Source organism: Aptenodytes patagonicus, chromosome 9, assembly GCF_965638725.1.
Source record: "Aptenodytes patagonicus chromosome 9, bAptPat1.pri.cur, whole genome shotgun sequence".
NCBI classification, from domain to species: Eukaryota; Metazoa; Chordata; class Aves; order Sphenisciformes; family Spheniscidae; genus Aptenodytes; species Aptenodytes patagonicus.
In genome coordinates, this window is record NC_134957.1 from 18,884,563 (window position 1) to 18,905,349 (window position 20,787).

The 20,787-nt window shown below is 37.9% G+C and overlaps 1 protein-coding gene across 9 annotated transcripts in view; it reads right to left on the reverse strand.

Annotated features, from left to right (window-relative positions):
• Positions 1 to 20,787, reverse strand: part of TENM1 (teneurin transmembrane protein 1) — a 940,180-nt gene that overhangs the window by 208,120 nt on the left and 711,273 nt on the right. For 8 of the 9 annotated variants that reach the window (XM_076347340.1, XM_076347344.1, XM_076347347.1 and 5 more), the window contains one exon: positions 17,614 to 17,874. The exons of the other annotated variant lie outside the window; for it this stretch is intronic. In XM_076347340.1, the coding sequence (XP_076203455.1) occupies positions 17,614 to 17,874 (261 nt within the window). The remainder of the gene's footprint in view (positions 1 to 17,613; positions 17,875 to 20,787) is intronic. 9 annotated transcript variants of the gene reach the window in all.

Consider the following 20,787-nt stretch of genomic DNA (forward strand, 5'->3'; position numbering starts at 1 on the left):
AGTGTTAATTTTTGGGCTTAGGCCAGTTGCCAAATGTTTAGGGCAGCTGCTAGAACTATAGACAATATCACACAAGTCGGAGATGGAAAGATCTATTAGGTTATTTCCTTTGACTACAAACTGATGAAGACCTGCAATCAATGAATCACATGCCTGTCATGTCCTCTATAGTATATACTCAATTGTGTTGGCTGGTTTTAAACAACTGCAGCCACAAAACCTCTACCACTTCATTTATTGCTTCATACTACTCTAAAACAGACATGTTTGAAAAATTTAATAGTCAGTAAAAACATAATAGCTTTACAGATTATGAAGCAAAGGAAGAGCCAGTGCACCCATTCAGTCTGATCACCTTCACAATCAGAACTACAGTTTCAGACAGTGACCCCCACATTAACCCTTCATAACGCAAGGCTCAGCTCAAGCATGTTTGGAAAAACATTCAGACCCTAAGGGCTCCAAGTACTAAGGGCTTACTGTCCCACGGCAAATTATTCCCATGTTTAATGACTACACTGTTTTAAAACTGTCTTTGATTTCATATTTAAATTTCTCAGACTGCCAATTACAGCTACCGAACCAACATTGCTGGGTCTATGTCTGCTAGCAGATACATTCCGCTGTATATTCTGCACTGTATTCTTAGTGAAACGCCTGTGATGTTATATACCTTCAAAGTTCTTCTCTCCCTGTCCCCCATACTTGTTTCAGAGTTACCTGAGTGACAACTCAGACATTGTCTACGGATTCAGACCTTTAAAAAAAAAAAAAAAAAAAATCTTTCCTTGAATAACAAGTCCCAAAGACGTAATCGCATTTTGCACTTCTCTGAGAGTCTCTTAATTTTATACATCCCTGGTGTTGAAATGCCCAGAACTAACTCGTCAGAGAAGTCTTAGCGACATCTGCTATATTTCATAGATCCTTGACAAGATGCGTGTACACAGGCAGCCTGAAGTAGCATTTAACTTGTTGGCTCCATTTATCTCATTTACTGGCCCTTAAGGTCCTTTTCAGCATTACTGCTTTCCAAAGTAGTTCCTACTAAATATTTTATATTTGGTTACTACCCCCCGCACTGAATCTCATTTGGTTTCCTGTATATCCTTGTGGATCTTTGAAGTGTTCTGTATCGACTTCTGTGTCAGCAATGATCTTTTTAATGTCTGCAGCTTAAATATCAGATAAGAAGCACATTTCTGACATCTTTCACTACAATTTCTCACAAAGATCTTCATGTCCCTAACATGGATACTGTGTCACGCTACGCTCCCCCCACCCCCCCACATTTCAGATATTAAAGAGGCAACCAGCTAAATTTTAATATTGTAATAAATATCGATATTATAATTTAAAAAGTAAAAATATATTTAATTATATTTGGTAATTAATGTTTCTAAACGTAGACAAGAGCAATAAAGGGAGAAAGTACCACTTTTAATGGTGGACTCAACTTCCCTATTTCAACTGTTGTAACTTCTATGCTACAAAATACTACGTGGAAAACAAAGGTTTCAATAAATTAAAAATATAAAAACCAATTATCCTTGACATAATATAAGCTTTCTTATGCAGAAACTAAACATTTGTGCAAATTCTGACCTGATACCATCTTAATAACAGATAAGGATAATAATGAAGGTCTTCACAGTTAATAACAAAACTCTGTATCGAAGAGCTTTAGGCATATTATGTGAGCCTCAGAATGAACCTGTGAAAGATAACAGAGATAAAATAATCAATATATGTATACCATTTGGGGTCTTCAGAGGACTGGCTCATCTTTTAACCATATCTGTGTAATGTGAAGTAAAATAAGCCTTGATTTTGATGAGAATCTATTAGCATTCTTTGTAATATAAAATAACAAAAATCACTGCCTGGAAGCGCTGTTTAGGAGATTAGAAAACTGCCAAGTGATAAGGTTAACACAGTTAACTAGAACCTTCGCTTGTGACCTGTCTCTACGACAGTGTCTTATTCTGATTAGGCTTATTTTTTGCATTTTTCCTACTATTCCATTAACTGATAAACTTCATTGTGTATGCTGAACATAGGTAAGCATTTCAAAGTAATACTATACAGCCTATAAAGAAGAGGCAATCTGGCGTTATGAGCACAACCATTTCCAAATGTTTTAAATTCCACCCAGCAACAAGGAAGTAACCTTGCTGCTTTCTCATCACTACAATTTGTCATGTTTCAGCCTCTGAAACGACAGCTCAATGAAACTGGTCTTTCTACTTCTTCTCTATTTTCTTCTAGGACGACTACAAATTTCAGTCACAGTTATCGGCTTATCACACGGCTGAGGTGACCCAGAAGCACGCCAGAAGTATGTCTCTAACTAATCCCCTGGGTGTCCTCATATTAGTAGAAACAAGCCGCATTCAAGAGAAAAGTCAAGAAATTAACTCAAAGATGTGGAGTTATGAAATGCTGTTGAATTTGGTAGGCATTTAAAATCAATCAGGTTAGATTAGTAGAAGGTTGTTCCTTGTTCTGCTATTCTTAAGGAAATAAAATGACCGATCAGAAAAACAAATACATTAAAATACTTGTCATCTGTTTTCAGATCACTATCTCTAAAACAAACACGGAGAAAGTATTTTTAGAAGTAATTAAATCAGCCAAACACAGTGAGCCTGTAAGAAAGACCTACTTGTAGTGGAGAATTTCTAGGCAACTGTCCCTACTTGTCTTCTTCCTGTTCTGGTGGCTCATTGGAAGCATCCAAAGAAGGGTCCAAATCTGAAATTACCAACACAAGCTGCTTGACATAAGCCAGTTGAAGAACTCCTCCAAATACAATTATTATTCATATGAACAGGAGCAAACACTTGACTGCCCAGTCAGCTGCTTTTTGGCATGCTTGCTTTTCTTGTATTTGCACATGGATCAGTATATGAAAACAAGAGGAGGAATTCTCTAATCTCAGGAATTTTGAAAGACTTTTCAAATTAATTGAAATTTTGATGTATCAGTTGTGCAAGTCAAGCTAAAAACCAACAGCAAATTTACCGAGATAAACAAATTCCACGCTTTTCACCTGCTTACCTTTTTAATTTGAGTAGCGATTGATTTCAGTGCACTCACTCACATTTACGAGGTATATGAATGCTGCCAGGACTCAAACTGTTTAAGCTGCTACAACTAGCAGCTGTATTGAGACAGAGCAGGTGTGTATTTGCCACCTACCAGAATAAGCAACGCAGCCAACCCCAAACGTGCATCCTAGAAAGCTATGCACAAAGAGGTTGACATACACTTCAAAAGATCTTTCTCTGCATCACAGGAGTATTAGCAGGTCCTCTAGCTCTCCAGGAATGACTGCTTCAGAAAATTATACAGACATTTTAAAACTAATTTCACCTCATGTTTCCACTTGTTGACTTGAGTTAGCTTGGTTTTTCAGCTTTATCAGCACGCTGATACTTATTTAGGATCCAAGCTTCAGAATATTATCAAAGACTTTATCAACATCATCACAGAAATGTGTGATGTCCTCAGAGGACATAAGGAGACTTTAAGAGAGGCAAGCAACCAGAGAACATTACGTCAGGAAGGAGGGAAAGCAGCAGGATGGGAAGCTCCTGCCGTGTATTTTTGGCAGCTATGTTGTACACCTGAACTAGACAACTATACTTCAAAGAGTACTCGACCACTGGTTTTTTCCCATGGTCATACAAAACTGCAAATTACATCATTATATACTGAAAGGGCAGCAACAACAGGGATAGCAGTGCAGGAGACTATGTTTTTTTGGTGATACATGGAACTGCTGTCAAAGATCATCATCAAAACATGATCTGAGCTGGCAAAGCTAACAGCCAAACATCTCCACTTCGTGGACTAGCCTTGCTGTTTCCAAGCTGGCTGCAGGTTATTTCTGTTTCCACATTCTAACTCCTAATGCAGATTTCCCCGGTGGGAACCTACATCGTGAGCTCTGCCAGCTGTCTAGAGCCCAGATCAATTTACATGAGTTCACAGCCAGGAATTATATTTTGTTTCATGACTGCACAAACCTAAAGCTTTGAAAGAAAATTATCTGAAACTATTTGAAAGTGGCAACTCACTGCCATTTCTCTTAACAGAGGTTTCTTGCCATAAATTTGACCATGATTCAGAATCTTAAGAGCTCTTACTGAGCCTGAGAGAGAAACCTGACTGAAACTGCAGGCTTTGATGTCGCTTTCTGCAATGTGAAGGGATATGTGGGTTTTTTTTCTTTTTTCCTTTTTCCTCAAGCAGAAGGTAGATAATCATTCTTTCTGATCTATTATAGAAGCAATGAATGAACAAATAATTCTACAAAGATTTACACAAAAAGCCAATTGATTTAGACTGTTTACTTATTATGGCTCTTTATTTAACATTAATAAGCATTGTTTAAATTCTAAAGTAATTGCATATAAACATGTTTATTTTATTGTATGTACAGCTGTAGTATTGTTTAAAAATGCATTCAGTATAAACCAGTCTTTCTACTTTTTTTTTCCTTTTATTTTCCAGATCTTTATGATTTAGGGTTTTTGCCATTATTAGCCACCAACCAATTTATAAGATACCCACAAGAAAGCTCAAAAAATTCCGCTATAGTTGGCTGGTAAAGTACGTAAAATGCTTTTTATTTGATTTTGTATTAAAAGGAAATTGGATATCACAAGACTAAAATGGTGATGCCAGCCAGAAAGATATTTTGAGACGAAACGCAGAAGACTGTCTTCAGAGAAAAGATGTAAACAAAAATGAGTGACTGAAATAATGTGGACCACTTCAGAGATGGACGAGAAGTACTAGGGATCAGAAATGAATTATTATGTTCTAAAATGATCCAATAAAAATTGAACTGTAGCGCAGTAATCAGAAAATGTATTGGAAAAAAGATAGGTTATAAAAAGAAAAAGGAGCTTTCAAGTACTGAAGGTTATTAGCTACTATGGAGAAATCTGTATTCAGGAGATTATATTTCTAACAAAATATGCACACAACCAAACACAGCTGAATTTGCTGTTCGAAAGGGAGTGAACTATAAAAATTAAAAAGCTAAAATGGAGACAGAATCACAGGCTAGAATAAAAATAATCAATGCAACCATCAATAGGAATGTCGAGATGAACATTGTACTGACTGAACACACAGCCACGCAGGCTTGAGGAAGAATGACTCAATTATATTTTTCCCCACGGGCAAAGACATAAAAGATAGTTGTAGACACATTGGGCACATCACAAAAACGCAATTGGGCAGCACCCCTTGTTAGAAAGGAAGAACTGCAATTCTAAACGGTGAATAATTACAGACGCTCTGGAAGAAAAACATTCAGGCTCTATTGCCTTCAGCAGTGAAGTCCTGGCAGACTGCAGCCACTGTGCCCACCTTCACAAATGCTCACCAGCACTTGCTAGCCCACAAACTCGCACAAAATGGGAGGGAAGGTGTTCCTTTATTGAAGCAATGGAGAAGCACTGGAACAGCTGTGTTCTTACCAATTTCTGAGCCAGGAGAGGGAAGGGCTGAGGATTTTTGAAAAAGGCACAAAACCCTTAAGTAGTTTGATGCTAAACCGGGGCAAGGGAGAGGTGGGATGCAAAGGCTTCTACGTGCGCCTGCTCCACAGATCATCTCTTCCTATGCAAGTAGGCAGATTTCTCAGGACTGCAGCATCCCTTACACCACTGGCACTGAGAAGACACCAAAAGACAGCAGGGACTTGGCAGAACACCAACAGCTAACCCCAAACACACTGACTACCTATGAGCAAACATACACCACTAACAACTGAGGGTGGCAGCTTCCTCAGAAGAGCAGCTTCTAGCTCCTCTCTCACTACGCCACAAAAGGATGGCTCTTTCAGTCACCTTCAGGCTGCTGAGATAAAAACGTATCCTGAGAGTCAAGATAGCACATTAAGACCTGAATAAGTTGACTATATTGTTGCACCGTTCCCCGAAAGAGAAATCTAGGTTGCAAAGCCGTGCATAAACATGGCTTTTCATTTATGCCGAACTAATTTGAATGAGCTACTACAAAGAAAATGTACATCACCTTACTTATCAAGACATGACCTCTGGCCAGGCCTAAACCAAGCCTTTTATAATTATACCAGGAAGGCAACCTCCATCGTAAGCTAGGCGCATATTCACTACCTCTATCTCAACCTTTCAAAAGCAGTTTCTGTGACAACAAATGAGACTTACTTCATCACTATCATCTTCCTTATAAAAGAAAATTATGTAATATTCTGGAAAGTTTTTTAGTCTCTTGAGAAAAATTCTCAATTACATAAAAATAAACTTGGAGATTTTCCCTTCAGCACAGCTTTATGCCTTTACAGCAAGAGTTCCACCCCTACCTGTGATCAGCAGCATAACCTAAAGCAGCATCCCTTTCTGACAACGGATGAGAGAATGCAATCCATTGCCACCCCCAAAATGCAGCTGTATTGCAATCAGTAAGATCTGGCTCACGCAGACCACCAGCTAGAAGAAATCACAAAATACACCGCTATCTTATGAAGGAGTTTGAGAACCTGCAACAGTAGCTATTATTCAGGTACATTCTGCTTCTAAGATTTTTTTTGTGGTAATCAAAAGATGCAAGCAACCATAAATTTTGTCATAAAGAAAACAAACGAGAAGTCTCTAGTGCTGAGCTGTAAATACTGCACCACTCATCAGATCCCACTGACAATGCACAACTAGCAAGCAGCTTTATTATGTGATCCCAACATCAACAGTTCAAGCGGATTCAAATCAAATAAGATTCAATTCAGGTAAACTACATCAGATACTTTCTGACTGTGCAACTGGAGGTATGTTTATACCAAATTATGCAGAAAAACATGAATTCAAAGCACGCATTATGGTTCTGCCACTTCAACAAACAGTAAACACTTGCTCTAAAAGAACTTAGTATGACTAGACAATAACAGAAAGTTTGCTGTCTCAAAAACACTGGGGAAAAGTTCATGAAATATGATGTTCTCAAACCAAAAGTGCCACTTGAAATTGCTGTTGGACAAAGCAATGAGAAGAGCATTTAAGTCTAAACAACGTTTACCATGGCTTTGGTACATATAAAGTGCATGTATTAATTTATATTTTACATTTACTCAAAAATAATTGTAGGCAGAGAGGAAAATCATATTGCATTTACAGTTTAAAAGCTACATTGAAAGATGTGAATAATACCCTTTTGATTAAATGTGTTTTACTCCACTGACTAAATATGGAAAACCTGGGGTGTGTTTGTGGCACGACGACCCCTTTTTGCTTGCTATCTTTCCGTAAGACAAAGGCATTGCTTGAGAGTGTAGGAAAGAGCCACTTAATACTATTATGAACGCTAAACAACCCACCAGTGAGTTATAGCTAAGTGGAGTGACAATATGGTGAAGGCAAACACACCAACACCACAAGGAAACTCTCTCTTTAACATTAGATTCATCAAAGAAATGGCTTCACCCATTCCTGCAGGAAATACACCTTCAACTCTTCCTTGGCCATGGTACTTGACTGATGGGAAATGTAACAATATTTTGGAAAAGACAAGAATAAATCACCACAAAATATTCCATGCTCATTTACAAATGTGAATTCATTTCAGCTTCAAAGCAAGTGACATGCTTACTACATTGATGTAAACAAGCCCAAAGCAACATTTGGTAATGCTCATTACAATGATTAGATTCAAAAGCCAAAAAGAAAAATTAACAGTTCATCAGTAACATTCAACTGTTCCACAAATATACCCCTAAGATAAGACAACATTGGCTGCATCAAACTGGAGTCATACTCTGCAGTATTGATTAGCATAACCAATGCTAAAACTACATGGGATCTTCAGAGAAAGAAAAACAGAGAGAAAGTCTAGTAGCTGGAGTCACAGAAATTCAAAGTAATTGATATTCACGTGTTCACGCTTGTTTAACATGCATATCATTTGGGGATAGGAGGACATTTAATAGATACAAACATTTCTCTCCTAACTTCCCTGTAGTTAAAATACCAATGCTTTTTCTTCTTTTAGTTCCAGTGCACCATGCTGTCTTGATTACATTTCTAATGATGTCAGAGAAGATATAAAATCCCTCTAACGTACAAAACTGATGAGGTGGGGAGGGAGGAGTGCTATGAACCATAATAAATACTATATACAGTTTAGAAGTACCCTTAACTTTTGTCCCTTGGGTTTCTTACATGCTTTTGCTAGCTTTCAGCAAGGTTTCTAGTAACAGAGCCGAAAACCCCTGACCTGGTGTCCTAAGCCATCCTCACTTCCAGGCATTTCCTCCCACGTATAAGTCTTTCAGGAAGTGTGGTTTCATGGAATAAAGGAAATTCCAGATCACTGACCTTCCCCAGCTACTTTTCTGGATAGCACCCAAGGCAAAGGAACATAGTTACTTTACAACATTTGGATTCTGTTGCCCGAAGGGCTGCTCCTCTGTACTGCCAATGTATCTCATGGTGAACAACTTACGACCAGATGCTGACACGTGCTGTTCAATTGAAAGTCAGCGTTGTGAAGCACTGTATAAAATCTACATTGCAAATCATCTGGAGTAGAAACTTAAGATAAAGAAACAACACTGGCAATATAATTAGTCATCAGAATATGTGAATCTAATTAAAATATTACTCAAAAACATCTGTTAGGGAGAGGAAGCAGCCTGCAGGAATTATTCAGTGCTCCCAGACCCATATTCTAGAAGAGCTAATTATACGCAATTCCTCTTACGCTCATGTTACAAAATATAAAGTTAGGGTGTAGAGCTAGGTATGATTAAAGAAAACAAAATTAATATCTAAAATACTGAATTTCATTTTGTAAGACCTGTATATGAAAGCAAGTTGAAACAAGCAGTATTCAAATCTGCATTATTCTGTACAAACTAACTGCTATTTCATATACAACTTCCCATTCTTACCCTATTTTCTATTGCAGAAATATGAAATAGTCTAATACGTTTGGTTTAGCTTTCACTTTTAGAAGACTATGAAGGTTGCAGCCATGGGAAGCAGCCACTTTCTCCATTTTCTGTGTTCCTTCTAGATGGTCTGACCAAAGCCATTTGCTACTATTGATACTTCCCGTTTGTAAGATGAGGATATGCTAATATTTCTAACCCTGAATAATACAGATTTATGCTGATCTTCATCTTACTCCTAAGCCCAAGAGGAAATGAAATACTAACAAATTTTAAAATGGAAGATAAGACTTTCTCATGTAATTTAATACACAATGAATTAAACGGGTAAAAATGAAAAAAAGGCTGAAGAGGAAGAATGAGCAATCTTTTGTCATCCACGGTAGGACGACAATAAATTCTTAGAAGATCTCATACTGTCAAGAAGAAATGATATTTAGATTAAACCTTGCTAGACCCTAAAAGGATAATTTGTCAGTATTTTCCACTTTTCTACCAATTCTGTACTCATTTGCTAGAGTGAGTATTTTTTTATCTCACCTACGGTATTACAGTGTGGAACAGTTGAAGAGCATTTTGCTAGGAGGAAGAAAAAAGCTCTAGATATCTTTGTATTTAAAACCATACTGGCTGAGGGTATAAGGAACCAAATAAGAGTAATTTGATCTTATTTATCTAGTAGCCTTAACTATAATCTTCTGTGATCAGAGTTCACAAGTTTTCCTGTTAGCCTTATTTCACACTAATGATGTTCCACTGGCAGCTTTCAGCAGAACATCCCAAACTTTGATGAAAACCAGGTTCCAACTGTCAGGAACATTTACATTTGAAGACATATAAGTGAGAATTGCTTCTATTTCCAAGTAAGTATTAAACTAAACCAGCGTTAAACTAAAATAAATAATTTATTCCAAAGGATATACATATAAAATATGACTGTAGGTTGTTTCTGTAAAGCAGATTTCTGATCTTCTAATACATTTTAACTTTTAACAAAAAGAGGTAAGAAAAAAAAATATTATAAACTTAATAATAAAACAACATAAATAAAACATCAGGATAGACGTGCTGATTGTTTAGAATGGAACTGTTCCCAGCAATACACCAGTCCAGAGATGTCCTCATGTAGAATTCATGGTAAATGTTTAACAACAGAAAAAGCATTCTGTTCAGCGTCCCCGTAGTCTCACAAAGATTGCTGAAATGAAGGGTCAGATAATCCTCACACTTTTGCACTGCAGCACTCTGACGGAAGGCAGGTGCTTTACTGCCTATCCCATCTCATCTGTTCCCCCTACAGCAGCCTAGATAAACTGAATTCCCAAGAATTGCAGCAGCACTGCAACATCCTTTTGCCCTGTAAAATTTTTGTGGAAATACTTTTCCTACATGCTCATTTCCATCTGAGAAAGTCAAAAGGATTTAAAAGAAAGAAGGAACAATAATTTATATTGCTACAGGCTCCTCAAGCCACATCCACTATCCTTTCTGCATAACACAGGGGAGGAAAGCCAAGTGATTTTTTTTGAGCTCTAATGCCAAGTAACTAATTTCTGGGATAAAAATTAGACCTGACTGTTCTCCTCAAGTTTCCCTCCCTCCCCTCTGTTAGCTACCCATGAAAGAAAACAAAACTGTAGGGCTAAAAATATTACACAACCTCGTGCAACTGCACAGATACTTTTTACTATGCTGTGGGCAAAGGTAATTTGGATTATGGAATATAAAAAATATTCCTGCTATGTTCTAAATACTGTTTCATTATCTTCAATGTAAAATATTAAATGCTGTTTGATATTTGTCTTTAAATTAGTGTTCATTGTGCTTTGAAGAGAAACACAAGAAAGCGAATGTTTTAACACTGTATACTGATTTTAATATACCATATGAAAACTGTAAAGATTAAAATCGCAGATATGCAGATGCAATGCCCCTGTCAGTCAGAAAAAGTAATGAAGATAGTCATTTTAAAAGGCAGAATTTTCCCCACAATACTGACAAACAATAACTCATTGTTAGCTGAATTTCCATATATGAGCAATTTCATAAACGGCTTAAATACTAGTGGCACAAATGCAAGACTTTCATGGCATTACAACTGAGGTGATGTTACAGTGCTTACAGAAGCATCTCACACTTATCCAAAGCAATTCAGAAGACTTACATGCTTCCTTTGAGACAGTAACATTTCCACAGGAACCACTCTGAGCTCAACAAAAGCATCTTACACTCTTAACAACTCCAGCAGAGCAGTTACATTGTCAATGTATATTTCAATGCTCCCCAAAAGGCATTGCTATGTTACTGCAGAGATTCACAGGCTTCCTTTTACACTGAGGAGGCTTCTTTGAAACAATAGCACAAGCAACCAACGTAAATACCATCTAAACACTAAAAGAGAAAAAAAACCACAACAGAAGCAAAATAAGTGTTTTAGTAAGGGAAGATTAGTGGCCCTTTTCTGTCAAATATCTGAGAGTATCATATCTCAAATATCTGACAAACTATAGTAAACTCCAGAAGTTGAAGGAATTTCGCCATGGGAGCTTTGCATTTTGTTCAGGTGATGAGGTTGCCTTAACGTATTGGGTGTCTAAAACAGACAGGAGTGCACAAACACGAATGCAATCCATGCCACAGTAAAAAGGCCAAGTCAAGCTCACTAGGAATGAAGAGAAAAATATTAAATGGCACAGATGGAATGGGATTAAGACTGTTGTTTACCTTTATATTTTCAAGGCTACTTACACATATTTGACCTAACTGCTCCACTTGCAAATTAGTAACTCAATTTCTTAACTGCACCATTATAAATAGAGAGCGACAGGACTAGAGCTAATGGAAATACTTCAGATACAAACACATGCCTGCACAGAGAGTCAGCCACATGCATACCTCTTCTCAGAGCATGTGTTGTTATTATAATGTAGCTGTTGGTAATAATTTCCTGGAGAAATGAGAAAGCCAGAGATCAGCTTAACGCCTGGCTTGTTTACAAAATAACAGTAAATATCAGCAACATTAATCCCAATGCTCTCACTTTCTTGCATTAAAGATTTTTATGAAGAGCCAAATTCCAGTCTAATTTAAACAGGTGTGAATTCACAGTAGGTCTATTGACACACACCATAAATTAAATCAGAAGCTTGTCCTTAGCTAAATCCTCCCCATGTTTGAATAACTACTGCATTCACAAAGCTGCGTTTCTCACACAGCGTCAGCAATTCCAGTATTTCTTTTACTAACTAAGCGTCTTTATCCCTTTAACAGATACCGCTCAGATACTGAATTTGAAGTGCAAAGAGCTGAGGTGACTTGCCCAAAAGTCACCCATCCGCCCAGCAATCAAAGTGAACAAACCCCAGAGATTTAGAGAGAGTCAAAAGCTCTGTTAAATGGACCACTGCTCCCAGGGTACAAAATAAATACTTAGGTGAATTACACAAGATTAATCTTACATGTTTCTACGTCATTAAACTCAGCTTTGATCTGTAATCTACTAATTTCCCTACTACTTCTACTTATTAATATATGCCCAATATTATTATTCTATCTTTGCAGTCTGGTGTTTAAAATTATTGATATTATTAAAATTATTATTCCAAATAGAATCTAATTCTGTACACTGATGTTACTGTAAATCAGCAGATGATGAACTCTCTAAGACTCAATTTGGAGTTCTAGAAAGCAGGCATTCTTTATTACAGCCGGGTGCAAGGTGGAATTCCACAAATCAAGCACACCTATGGCTAGATCACCGTTACATTTATACACAAAAATTATAAGGTAGTACACTCCCAGTTACAATGACTGGTTAGTGATTTACATATAATTATAATATCGGTTATGTCATTCTCTTCTGTTACTATGCTTGCGCGGGGGAAGGGTCTCCACCTGGGCAAGGGTCTTCTTGACCTGTGAGTGTGTTTTTTAGTATTATAATGAAGGCAGTTCACTTCAGGACACCTTAAAAGTCGGTTTTGTTGCCAAGTTAGCCAGCTAGATATCTACCTTGCCAGGTTGTCAAATAACTCATCCCATATACAATAGAACCTAGGGGCTTTGATTATGGTCTAGAGAGCCCAGAGAATAGGGAATAGGGACTTCAAGCAACACAGCCTCAAATAATAAGTAACACAGCATCCTATACCTAATGCTACCATAGGGGCTAACTTATTAGAATCAAAATGTTCTTATAGTTGATTATTTCATAACCTAAAGATTCAGTAAAACTTAAGATAATCTTCAACACTGATGTTAAGAAAGAATTTTCCCAATTATTTCTGTGGGGAAAAAAGGAAACAACCACATTTTTTCATGGCTGTTCCCCCCCCCCCCCCGCCTTGCTTCGTTTTTAAAAAGACAAATATGTTATTAAAAAAAAAAAATCCCCTGGCCAGATCTCAAGCACTCTAAAGCTATATTCCATGACCAGTCTAGTGGTATTTCAGCCTGTACTAACACCCTAATTTCTTGCCTACAAATCTCAAAGAAGCTGTTGTGAACTATAGCCAGTGCCTAGTTGTCATAGAATAATGCAGCCAAAGGAATTAACGTGAATCTGGCTCCAAGACTGAGTGTGCATTTCACAGTACACTCATCCAGTACCGGGAACCCAGTACTCTGCTATTGATTCTCACTGCTTAGTAGAGAAAGAGTAACTAATTGCATAAGAACACCTAAGTACGTGTCAGGAGTGAGCCAAACAAGTCAGCCTTTAAAGTATTTCAAAACAATCTGACAACCTGAAAGAGGTGAAAAATTGTATTATTGTAGAAATGGCTCAAGTTCCGTACTAGCTCTCAGCTGAGACGTAATAGCTAAAAGTAACAGAGTTGATGGTTGTGCAAACAAGTCAAATGTGGCTCAAAAATGGATTGTGGCACGGCATGAATGCATTTGAGGTAAAATTCATCGCTTCACAGCTGCACAGCCATCCTGTAAAGCAAAACATAAGAACTGCATGAACAATTTAATGGGGAAGAGTACATAGATACAAAATGGACTGTAGTCTCCATTTTTAGTACACTAGCTAGTGTGGGATGCAGATCCATGTCACATGATGTAGTTTTAGATACATGTCTGAAGACCGCCCTTTTTGTAGATCAGGGTTGTATCCTCTCCTGGACCATATCTTTACCCCAGAAAAACAAAGAAATAAATTTGCCGGCTCAGTAATCTGGCAGACTAAACCACTGAACTCAATGTTCTGACATGCTGCAATGACAGATACCGTGGTTTCAGTGAATTGAGGGTAAATGCAGTTGTCTTCAACAGAATAAAGTAACTATTTTTGATATTGTTATTCTGTGGTGTTTGTCTGAAATTTACATTCACATATTGTAGAGTAACACTGTTCATGTTTAAATAGAGCTGTTTATACTATACCAGAGATAAGCAATGATCCCCAAGAAACTGGTCATTCATTACCTGCAGTTAATATATATTTTTGCTTAGCCTCAGGCAAAGCTGAAAGCAGTTTGTGCACTAATAGGCTATTATTAGTTGCCATTAACATTGACAACACTAATTTAAATGGGAATGCTGGTGTTTCACACAACCTGTTCAATGCTGCCAAAACAACTGGAGTAGGTTTAAACAGTGATTATGACAGAGTTGGTGCATGTATGAAGGAAAATAATCCTCAAATAAATTCTCAAATTGGGCTACTCAGAATACATAATAAAGTATAAATCCTGTGTCAGGGAACGTCCTGCTAGAGCTTTGAGTGAATGAGAAATTCAAGGAATATCTAAAGAGAACAAAATTTGCACAAGTATATTTGCTTCAGATCAACGTAAAGCAAAAAAATGTCCTGAAAAAGCTATTCTGCATTTGTAGCAGAGCTGTGCTCGTAGAGAAAAAAAAAATAAACCCAACAACAAAAACCAACTGACCTTTTCAAAATACAGACAATAATAGCAATTAGTTTTCTCAAACAATGCAACAACTGTATCTTCCTCATTAATTTTACTCCAGTTACAAATAGCTGTGTTCACATACCATTTCGTCAACCCTTCGAAAGCCAGAATTTCTAAATATCTATTTTTACAGCAATTAGACAGTATCATGGAAACTAGCATTTCATGAACTTCCAGCAACTGATCTTAACGCTCACCCATTTTCAAACCACAGAAGTTACTGGCTGGCACAAAGAAAGTCTACTTCCATGGCAGGAACTGACAAGGATAAATGCAACACTTGTGGCTGTCTGATAAAGCCCCTGGAACAAGTGACTGCATAGACAGAAAGATGTGCCATCTATTACTTCATTTAAGTAGAGATTTATGAACTTTCTATTCAAAGAGTGCTTTGTTACTGAGTGCCAACCCAGATGGAAAACACGCTGCTCTCTGGATCAGGAATCTTGACTATGAACTTACCTGTGAAGTACTAGATAATATAAATGAATATAGCTTGAACCATCATTGTCTTCAAATTTATCCGTGTTAACTTTGAAGACTGTAATTATTATAATGACTCAACTCCACAGGAAGCACTGATACCTGCTTTGTCAACCCTGCCTAGAGACAACTAAAGAGTTCAAATGAGCTTGTGCTCCCAGTTTCTCTCTCTTCCAACTTACTCTTGCCCTCACTTTCCTCTCCCAACTGTTTAGTTAAAATTTGTATTCAAGTACCTAAAACATGAATCCCTGATTAAAAATTTGTTCTAAAGCTTACAAAGAACCAAATATTAAAGCCACATGCAAAAGGACTACTCTGTGCTATTCTAGATCATGCAGGAAATCAGTTTAAATTGATTAAAATCATTCTCTGAGACTAACATTTAGAAGAAACCACTCCATTCTTTGTTGGTGAAGCACAATGATGATATGTCCCCAGCTTAATGACACTTAACTCATGGTTCCTGCAATGCAGGATGATGAAGGTAACAAAAGCATTTCCTTTGCTACCTACAATAACTGTCATCCATAGCAAGATGACTTATTTAGTGCAACTTGTATGGCTAGCAAAACATCATGAATACCCAGCTGCACCACTGCATTACAGACTGAAATACATAACTTGCTTTATGCTTAATCTGCTTTCAATATATCGGCATCCCAGCACCTTAAAACATAAATGACCATGTGTATTTCTTAGTCTGAATGGTATAAGTATGCACATTCCTTTCTCAGGTAGCATTCCCTTTAAACCATTTTCATAGTTAAGGGCCAACCAATTCCAGGCAGACCAGATTCAATTCCTTCAGCCACCATCTAAAACCAAATGTCTTAGGAAAACACGCAAAAAAACCCGCAACCCCAAACAAAAAACCCCTATGCAACAACACTTTACAGAGGATGGATCCCACACAGAAAGTGGCAGAAGCAGGAGCTAGAAGGCAGGCATCCAGTCATCATTGTGCAAATGGGGTGGCATCTGAAAACTAACTGATTCTAGCAACACAATACAATGTAATAGCGCAGAACGCTTAATTGTCAAAGGACTATTTAATTAAAAACGAGCTGTGCACTAAAGCCATTTTTTTTTTAAACTCATGTAGATAATCTAATGTCTTTAAACCTATATTGGACATTGCCATTGGTATTGAAAAACATGCAGCTGAAATTATAATTAAATTACCAGCTTTGTATCTGACAAACTCAAACCACGTAACTATAGAAATGACATTAATCACTGAACTCTCTTTCATCTAATGACTAGAGATCTACTAAAATGTATCACTGTCAACACTGAAGTGTCAATCTGCCACTTTCACTGGTTCCCCTATCTCTTAACCAGTTAAAAATACATATTTAAGTACATTTAGAACAACCGTAACATGTGGCTATTAAACACAGAAATTAAAATGTGAGTTGAGTTTGTTGATCTTAAGCATGATAAATTTGTTTACTTACTCTACTCTTTAAAGAAACATTTAGAGCAGATTTTCATCAATTTTGATGCAGAGATAATAAATTATTAATTCCCCCCATGTTACTTAATTACACATTTTCCCCTTCCGGGACACCCTAAACCATAAGAAAAGCAAAGAAGTAAAAAGATCCTGAAAGAGAACAAATATTTTTAAAAAAACAAACCAAACAAAAAACCCCACAACCCCCCCTAAAAACCTAACCCAGAACCCCACCCTCCATATGTAGAGAAATACAGAACTGAGATGTGACAAAGACCTGTTCAATCTGTCCTACTGATAAAGGCATGTCTTCAGGTGTAGCCGGAAATTACAGCTGAACAGAGCATTTAGGATTCCAGGTTGTCTTTCTGAAGTCACCTGGCTGTAGAGACTTAAAGCTACGCCCAGAAGCCAGCACGTGCCCAATCAATTCTACACAAAATGTGATATAAATGTACACATCCAGATTTATTTTAGAACCTAATTCATAGGCCACTAAACTCAAATGATAAATGTCCTATGGCATAAAAATGGAGAATGTGGGAAAGTAACTGGTCTCTAGAAGAATGACGTTTTAACAAATACATTGTTTCATTTTTTGTCTTATTTTCCATCTACGCTATAAATACAACACACATACCAAACAATCCTTTTACCTTTCATATAACACAGAGACCTAAGAAGGAAGGGGGAAAAAGAAACAAAAAAAAAAAAAAAGAAAAGAAAAAAGGAAAATAAAAGAGAAGTAGAAGAAGAAAGTTTCAAATAAATTACTACTTCTATTCAGTACATTAGATGCATTCCTTTATTACCATTCTCCCCATCAGACTTCCTTTCATGGTCAGTGTCAGTGAGGGACAATGCTGAGTTTGCCCGGCTTGACAAACAGGAGCTGTGTTCCGATTTCATCCCCCTCATCCACATCCTCAGGGCATGATCCGGGGATGCACCACCTTCTGTTTCAGTATCCACATCTGAGCCCACCTCTAGTGGGTAACTGTGCTCAGCTACACCGTGTAAATCTGTTTGATAGCCAGAGCACAGAATATGGGGAGTCTCACAGAATTCCATGTCTGGAAAAAACAAAAGTTCAGAAAAAAATTTAGAAGTGAAAAGCAATATAACTTTGATTTTCTTTTGGAGAATCTGCTTTGAGAATTAACATTCTTAATACTATTAGAAGGCTTTTTTTGGTCAGTGACTCACTCTGCTACCTAATCTACTATAAGTGCAATACAACTAAAAGAGTGTAACTCTGTAAAATACTGCACTGTAATTGTGCCTTTTTGTCTGGTAGAAATATATACTATAGCTCAAACGTATACACACCCACATGCTGATAGCAGTACATCAATTTACAACTGAAGTGAGTACTTACAAATACAGATAGTTTCTTGGTTTTTGCCAGAGAGGCAACAGGTCTAAAATTAATCTCAACATGTTTTTATCACAGGGAAAGCATAGCAAATTTGCAAATAGGGAATTTACAAAATAACATTTGAAATACTTGGTTAATCACAGAAGACAAAGAAAGGGTACTTACCATTGGCTTACTCTTTGAGAGTGCTGTCCTTGCATATTCACACCAGTGGGTTTTGGTTCTCCAGTGCTGGTGACCTACAGGAACTTCCTAGAAGAGCAGTGACTACTAGGACTGTACAAGTGCCACCTCAAGACACCAAGCACTCAGAGATTTTAAAGAGTTGTACAGTGCTCAATGCTTCAGTTATTCTTACTAAACACCGCAACTGTAGGGCAGTAGAAATCCGAGGACAAACAGAAGGTGGACAGGACCCATAATGTGAATATGCAGAGGAAACATTCTCGAAGAACTACAGGCAAGTAACACACATCAGCAAATTACAACTTCCCTTTGAGGTAGCCTCTGCATATTCTCACTTGTGAGAATCCAATTACAAATGCAACTCTCAAGGAGTAAGACAAGGAGTTCTAATTAAATAAGAATTACAGAACTGCACTCCCTAATTGAACATCCGACCTGGGATGCCATCTTGAGAGACTAAATACAATATCAAACATGCATACAGTATTATTTCAATTTCTAGAAAAGAAACATTAGAGACAAGAGTCATTGATAGAGACTGAGGACAAATACTCTCCTCTACTGTCATCCTAACTAAAGATTTAATTTGCCAGACTAATCCACTTACCAGCCAGTGAGAGGAATGGTTCTTATTTTAAGCACACTCTCAGAAATAACAAAAAGCCCTGGTATTTTCTTGAAGGTATTGACCAAAATCTACAAACCAAATGCTAAACTAGAATATGCTGAGGTGGCTCAATTTTTAAGTCATCTATCTCTGTATATCTCTCTTTTGCCATCAAAACATTCCTGAAGGTCTCAGTTGTAGTGACAGCCCACACTGGCTGGCTTTCAGCTCAGGGAATGGCAACTCTTTTCTAGAGGGCAGGGGAAGAAGGTGGGCAGCGAACAGAAAGAAGTGGACGTGGCCTCACTTTCCTACGCAAGAGTCCTGGAAGGTCATCCTCTCTCCCTGGTGTTGTCACTGTATCAGCTGGCCTATCCCAGCAGCGCCGGCCATCACTGCTCCTGCTCCTTTTGGAGCAGCAAGACAGATGTGGGGGCCCTCCAGAGTGCTCCATCACTGCTCTGATCTCTTCCCCTTGTTCACAGGAGAAGGACTTGGTCCCAGCCCTACACTTGAGAAGCTGCAACATACGCCACCTTCACTAGCTCTGTTCTCCAAGTCTCTCAAATGCCTTGAGGCTGACTATGAGGTTTGATGGAGATGGCTAGGAGAAAATAGCCAAGATGCTGGGAAGCAGCTGCGTAGTTTCTGCAATAGAGGGAACATTTGGCATTTGAACTTTATCTACCATTACAATGCAGTGTTCTTCATGCTCTCTGGGGCCTGTGTAAAATTGGCACTTGGTTGATTGGTAGAAGGAAGGAGGAAAAGTGGTTCAAGGCGGTACTTATGGACAAATGGAAGCTGAGACTGGATGCTACTTGTTCTCAATCCTACACAGATGCTTGCAAGAGAGACTTTGAAACCTGTAAGACCCTCTGGAAAAAACTCTCCTTCCCCTATGGCTAAGATGGTAAACACAAAACATTCAGTCTTCAGAGAAGCACTGTTTTTCTGAGATTTTCAAAGCTCGTAGGGCATGGGAAACACAGAGGCAATCTCACAGAAAGTTACTGGATATAACTAAGTACAGTGTTGCTCATACAATGACCTATTTTTAAGTCTCGTTTTAATTATGTATTATATACACAACAAACAAGCTCCACTTGAAGGTTTAATTAGACAGCATGGACCAAACCTTTGTATGAGACAAAGAGTGCAGATATTGATGTTGGACACTGAACCATCATAGCTGTATTACACTCCAAGCTTTTACTTTCTTTTTGACAGCACTAAATGAGTAAAATCACCTTTATACAAAATATGGTTCCAAATGGTGCACGTCAATTCTTATTTTTTCTCTACCAAATTCAAAAAGGACTTGCACATAAACCAAGAATTAAAAAGCCAGCAGCAGTCCCAGATTACTATCCCAGAGCCGAGTATCAATGAAATCCAGACTGAATCATACAAGCAGGCTGATTCGACTCCACCCTGAAAGGACTACATTGTTCATTTTAAATGGAGGTTGTGGATGCCACTATTTCATAGAATCATTAAGGTTGGAAGAGACCTCTAAGATCATTGAGTCCAACCGTCAACCCAACACCACCATGCCCACTAAACCATGTCCCTAAGCGCCTCATCTACACGTCTTTTAAATACCTCCAGGGATGGGGACTCAACCACTTCCCTGGGCAGCCTCTTCCAATGTTTAACCACTCTTTCAGTAAAGAAATTTTTCCTCACGTCCAATCTAAACCTCCCCTGGCGCAACTTGAGGCCATTTCCTCTCGTCCTATTGCTTGTTACTTGGAAGAAGAGACCGACCCCCACCTCGCTACAACCTCCTTTCAGGGAGTTGTAGAGAGCGAT